This window comes from Centropristis striata, chromosome 10 (genome assembly GCF_030273125.1).
Source record: "Centropristis striata isolate RG_2023a ecotype Rhode Island chromosome 10, C.striata_1.0, whole genome shotgun sequence".
NCBI classification, from domain to species: Eukaryota; Metazoa; Chordata; class Actinopteri; order Perciformes; family Serranidae; genus Centropristis; species Centropristis striata.
Genome location: NC_081526.1, coordinates 22,194,318 through 22,200,957, shown reverse-complemented (window position 1 = coordinate 22,200,957; position 6,640 = coordinate 22,194,318). Strand labels below are relative to the sequence as shown.

At 36.6% G+C, this 6,640-nt stretch overlaps 1 protein-coding gene across 3 annotated transcripts in view; it reads right to left on the bottom strand.

Moving 5' to 3' along the window:
* Positions 1 to 319: 319 nt before the first annotated feature.
* parp4 (poly (ADP-ribose) polymerase family, member 4) overlaps positions 320 to 6,640 on the bottom strand; it is a 42,676-nt gene continuing 36,355 nt past the window's right edge. For all 3 annotated transcript variants that reach the window (XM_059342475.1, XM_059342477.1, XM_059342476.1), the window contains exons 40-42: positions 5,887 to 5,989; positions 5,359 to 5,491; positions 320 to 3,055 (exon numbers count right to left, since the gene is read on the bottom strand). In XM_059342475.1, coding sequence (XP_059198458.1) covers positions 2,848 to 3,055; positions 5,359 to 5,491; positions 5,887 to 5,989 — 444 coding nt within the window. In that variant the 3' untranslated portion in view covers positions 320 to 2,847. The remainder of the gene's footprint in view (positions 3,056 to 5,358; positions 5,492 to 5,886; positions 5,990 to 6,640) is intronic.

Sequence of the window (6,640 nt, the reverse complement as noted above, 5' to 3'; positions counted from 1 at the left end):
TCCCATAAGTTGTTGCAGCAATTTTTGGGTTGATAACATTTGTTACACACATTGCTGTTATGCAATTTTATTCATATTAAGAATGGAGCCCCAAGCCTCTAAATGTTGTGAAGCTAAACTCAAATTCATTGTCATAAAATAGAGAGATATCAATGATGGTAAGCCGTGAGGAATAATCACACTGACATACAGATGTCTCTTTCTTTCTTGGTTTAAAAAGAGGCTGGCAGGGAAACAGAGTTTTCCTGCAGAAGTTTACTACAGAATTAATGTAAATGTGATGATTAACACAAAATTAGATATTACAGCACTCAAGGAACAATTTTTCAAAGATTTTTTATTGTGATTACACACAAGAAGAATATAATCCACCACCTTAACGAGAAAAAAGTGGAACTTGATAAAGCCGGCAAACGAACATGCAAATCAATATCAAAATAATTTTCAGGCAGATGTCTGACATAAAAAAAAAAAAGTAAGAGAAGTGGTATAAAGCAGCTTTCTTATCTTGAACAGCCATTTGTTCCGGTCAGCAAATCTACCTGAAATGTATGCACAATGTTTTCCAGGTAATTATTTTTGTCCTCGCCGTTAGAACAAATACTTTGGTGCGAGTTTGCAGTGCCATTAACAGCATTTATTGTGCGCTAAAATGATTAGTGGTGTATAGATATATTTTGCTAGTGAACCTGAAAAAAAAAAACAGCTACAAATCTGGCAGAAAAAGTAAGCTATTTCACAAATACTTTCTTTTAAAACACAGATAAAATACAGTAAATTCATGTATTTTAAAAATGTATATCCGTAAAATAAAAGTTTTCTTTTTTTTTTTTTAGGTTAATATGATGGTAAATGTTTGGCAACTTTTGCTGCCAGACTTCTTACTGTTAGTTTTTTAGGATTTCTTTTTATATATATTTTTAAATTTAATTTTACATTCAGCAATATGATGTGTATTTTTTGTATGTTTACATTCAAGCAATTTAATAATACTGTAAATGTCCCATTATATTAGATTTCAATGGTTAATATTTGTAATACAAGTAATTTACTTATTCTGGCATTTGCATTTACACAAAATCATGTAATACAGTACATTTCTAGATTTTTCATTTCTTTTTTTACAGTGGATGGCTGTCACTTTTTTTCATATATCAATCCAAAGTAAAAGAGAATTCAATCAATCTCATTCAAACTTTTATGTAAAAAGAATCCACTATATAACCTCCTATTAAGCATTAAACTATATAGACATTAGTGATTCTCCTGATTAAAGAAACCATGATTCTTGAATTCACAAAGTTTAAGAAATCAGGTTAGTGCAGAGAGACAACTGTGATTATTAAAAGTGAGTACAAGGATTTTAGCTAGTCATGAGTCTAAACTCAATACTGACGGCTCTATGACTTACATGAGCAGTTTGAGGCGTACGTTACGTTAACATGAAGCAAGAGAAGATATTTCCTCAGAGAAAGTTATATTTTGTGGTTATGGCAGCAAAGAGAAGAAGCATTTTCTGAACTGTTCTCGACAGTAGTTTTCTATTTATTATTTTCTTTTTATTGGCCATACTGATTATTTGCTATTCTTGATTTGTTGTTGTGCTACTCCTCAGAGAGAGTACCCCAAGCAATGAGTAGTTTGGTGGAATAAAAACCTGAGGTAACTCTGTCTTAACAGGAACCCAGAGCAATGCCGTTTTTCAAAATAAAAGCCAGACAAAGTAACTATTTCTTAATAGGAAGTTGAGGATGCTGCTTTTTTTCTTCTTCTTCATAGATAAACTATACCTTATTATTTTTAACTTTGTTTTTACCCTTTTCATATAATACTTGTTAACTCTATGTATCCACAAAAAGATACTTTACCTCATCGCAATGCATCTGATGAACAATAGTATAAAAAGGAAAGTAGTTTTAAAATTAAGGTGCGCCTTTCTTTCACTTGCATCTGAAACAAATGCAAAAATGTTCACTACCAGGCGGCAACCTCGGGGTCTGAGCAGTGAAGCAAACCTGATAGTGCCTGCAGCCTGCATTCCTTCAAAAATCCAGCAGGGGGCACCAAAGTCTGTTGCAAAACCACTCCAGTCCTATCTACCGGTATCTCAAAACAGAATGAGACGACGTCTTTATTATTAATTACCTCAGAAAAAATTATTGTGGCAACATTATAAGTCTTCAACATAATATGAATTTAATGTGTAAATAATTGTCCAATTGTCAAGCTGTTATTACGATAGAAGTGAAGCAAAACAATGTAAGTCCACGGTACTGTGTGCATCTAAATACCCGTGAACCTGTTTGTCGTGTGTTTTCACTTAATGAAAGTTTATTTTAACATGTTCTTCCTGTAAAAATGTCTAATTCAGCGTTCGGTTGTAGTAAAAGACACTCCTTGGAGTTGGCTGTTCAACTTTTACCGTAAGTAATGTTTGTAATGCATCTAAAGTTAATTTTTATGTACACCCATCCTTGTGCCTCCACTGTCCAAATATGGTCTCTCCCGGTTTCAAAATACAAAGATGTTGACAGCCGTAACGCTGAACTTGATGCTTTAAAAGGCCCACAAACCACCGGCTGACATCATGGTGACTATGTTCATTATTTATATACAATCTATGTTTACTACACAGGTGGTGATGCTTATGGAAACACGACCACTTTTGTCCACAGAGGGCGCCAACATCAACACATAATGAACAATTCTTGTAGTTGCTTTGAAAGGTAAAAGTACTTTACGTAAGCAAAAAAGCCCCCAAAATGTAAATGATTCTAACAGATAATCTCATTCCCTCAATACCAATTTCTCTCTCACTATTTTGCTCCCTCGGTCATGTCGGGCCGCTCAGTGGGCCAGCAGAGGGGCGACGTTCCTCCGCAGATTCAGACCACTGAGAGGGGAGAAAGGAGGGAGGTCTTCGAAGCCCAGCAACTGCCGGGTGGAGGATTCCCAGCTCACACCAAACTCCAGCCGGCTGTAGATACACGGGTACTGCCGGTCAGCCCAGCAGACCCAGTCCACCGCCCTCTTCACCTCCTCCCAGCGCTCAGGCCTAGAGGAAAAAGTCAGCAGTTACTCAAAGGGGTAGCAACATCGGGAATAGTGTTAACAATTACCTGAAATTTAGAGTAATTTCCAAAGCCTGGCAGATATATCTGTTGTCAGATATTATCGGCTGATATTTGCCTTTCAAAAAGCATATCGGTATCAGTGTTAATGCTGTCCGATATAAAACTTTTTAGACAGTACAGCAGTGTTCAAAATAATAGCAGTCCAATGTGATTAACCAGATTAATCCAGGTTTTTAATATATTTTTTATTGCTACATGGCAAACAAGGTACCAGTAGGTGCAGTAGATTCTCAGAAAACCAACAAGACCCAGCATTCGTGCTATGCACGCTCTTCAGGCTGTGCAATTGGGCAATTAATTGAAAGGGGTGTGTTCAAAAAAATAGCAGTGTCTAACGTTGACTTTACAAACTCAAAACTTTTTTGTACAAACTTTTTTGTTTCTAGGATTTAGCAATCCTGTGAATCACTAAACTAATATTTAGTTGTATGACCACAGTTTTTTATAACTGCTTCACATCTGTGTGGCATGGAGTCAACCAACTTGTGGCACCTTTCAGCTGTTATTACACTCCAAGATTCTCTAAAAACATTCCACAATTCATTTACATTTCTTGGTTTTGCTTTAGAAACAGTATTTTTGATGTCACCCCACAAGTTCTCAATTGGATTAAGGTTCACTCCATAACATCAATGTTGTTGGTTTGGAACCAAGATTTTGCTGGTTTACTAATGTGTTTGAGGTCATTGTCTTGTTGAAACACCCATTTCAAGGGCATGTCCTCTTCAGCATAAGGCAACATGACCTCTTCAATTATTTTGACATATACAACCTGATTCATGATCCCTGGTATGTGATAAATAGGCCCAACACCATAGTAGGAGAAACATGCCCATATCATGATGCTTGCACCACCATGCTCGACTGTCTTCACTGTGTACTGGGGCTTGAATTCTGAGTTTGGGGGTCGTCTCACAAACTGTCTGCGGCCCTTGGACCCAAAAAGAACAATTTTACTCTCATCAGTCCACAAAATGTTCCTCCATTTATCTTCAGGCCAGTTGATGTGTTCTTTGGCAAATTGTAACCTCTTCTGCACATGCCTTTTTTTTTAACAGAGGGCCTTTGCGGGGGATTCTTGTAAATAGATTCGCTTCACACAGACATCTTCTAACTGTCACAGCACTTACAAGTAACTCCAGACTGTCTTTGATCATCTTGGAGCTGATCATTGGCTGAGCCTTTGCCATTGTGGTTATTCTTCCATCCATTTTGATGGTTGTCTTCCGTTTTCTGCCACGTGTCTCTGGTTTTGCTCTCCATTTTAAAGCATTGGAGATCATTTTAGCTGAACAGCCTATAATTGTTTGCACCTCTTTATAAGTTTTCCCCTCTCCAATCAACTTTTTAATCAAAGTCCGCTATTTTTCTGAACAATGTCTTGAACGACCCATTTTCCTCAGGCTTTCAAAGGGAAATACATATTCAACAAGTGCTGGCTTCATCCTTAAATAGGGGCCACCTGATTCACACCTGTTTTTTCACAAAATTGATGACCTCACTGATTGAATGCCACACTGCTATTTTTTTTGAACACACCCCTTTCAACTAATTACCCAATTGCACAGCCTTTAGCATATCACGAATGCTGGGTCTTGTTGGTTTTCTGAGAATCTACTGCACCTACTGGTACCTTGTTTGCCATGTAGCAATAACAAATATACTAAAAACCTGGATTAATCTGGTTAGTCACATTGGACTGCTATTATTTTGAACACTACTGTATATCATGCAGAAAATGCTGCTGTTGGCGTGAATTAGAACTGGTGTTAGCTATAATGTTGTTTTTTTCTTTTTAAACAGTCAACATTTAACTGACACTGAACAGTAATGTTTATTTAGCTTTTTTTCCTTTTTTTAATTAAGGCAAGGCTGATGTTTAACAATGTTAAATATTATTTAATAAAGTTTTATGCTTTATGTACATTGACAGAGTGGTGAAATAATTGGTGCACAATTCACATAAAAAAGGTCTCTAGTCAAAACTTTCACTAATGAGAGCAAAGGGTTAAAGTTTACTTTTAAGAACCACTTTAAAAGTCAGTGGTTATTTTAATGTCACATTAAAAAAAGAAGTGATAACTTCCTCTTAAAGTTCTTCTTCTGACAATGCAAACCTGGATTCATCATGTCTCGTGTTTCTGATTAAACCTTATGTAAATAAAGTATGAGAACATTTATTTTGGTATCTTCATGCTGATTTATTTTCTGGTTTTGGACAGACCTAGGCTGGGAGGAGTCCTCCAGGCAGAAGAGGGTGCGGAGCAGTTTGGCGATCTCCAGCTTCTCCTCCCTCATCAGCTGCAGCACCAGAAGAGTCGCCAGCAGCCTCAAGATGTCTGCATGGGCCCGCACACCTACCACACACAGACACACACACACACACACACAATTTTAAACAAAATTGAAAGAACTGACAATTAATAGACCTTATTTTGAGAAAGAAATTTGACAAAATAATTATCAGGTTATATAGCTGAGGTTGTGCTGGAAAGAATTAAACTAACATGGCATGGTAAAAACTTTTTAAAGTGGTATTTACAGGCAGAATGAAAAGGATTAATAAACAGACAAAAAAGCCTAAAACTCCAAATGCTTGTATTTACTTCTAGGTAAAATGTTACATATAATTTTTTTATTACAAGTGAATGGTGTAAAAATCTAGTCCCAGAAAGAAGCCAGAAGGTGAAGTTGATTGGAAAATGACAAACCCAAACTGTGAGGGCCTGAAACAGGTTCTGACATCGCTCACCTAGAGATCGGATGCCCTTGTTTTTCAGGAATACATTGGCAAATTGATCAACATCAACATTCACGAGTTCACCCAGTTCTGTGGTTAACTCCCAGTAGCCCTCCTGTGACACACAGACAGACACTTAAATACAACTTTTCTAATGCAAGTGGTGAGATTTTATGCCACCAAAACATCAACTTCTCCGGGGACTGCTAGTGTGACTACGATGGTAATAGTGTAGCAGAAAATACTTCTTGACTAAAAATAATGAAGCGAGACCTTTCCTTTCATGATCAGATGATCTTTAGTGAAAAATGAAGAAGAGCAAAAAACATACAGCGTGTGCGTTCATGCCGTGACTCCACATTTCTTGCTAACACAACAAAACTCTGACGTAATCACGTACGTTACGTCTGCTCCTAGAGCATCTTGGGAAATGAAGTCTTTTTAATGTAACTCCAAATCAATGAAATCAAATGTCTCTTTCTAATCACATATTACACACATGAACTGTTTTTAATAATATTACTGTTAACTTATATTTTAACCTGTATTGACTTATTTTCTTTTATTCAGTCAAATAAATTCTCAACAAATAGACAAGGACAGGAAACAAACAAACAAACAAACAAACCAGAACAGCCTTATAGCCCAGGCAAGTTGCAGTTTACATCCATATAATATACTGTATGTTTTGAAGACTTAGAAGGAAATTAACCCACACGCCATTTGTACCTTTTACTCACCATGGAGTGAACTGGACTATTTCACT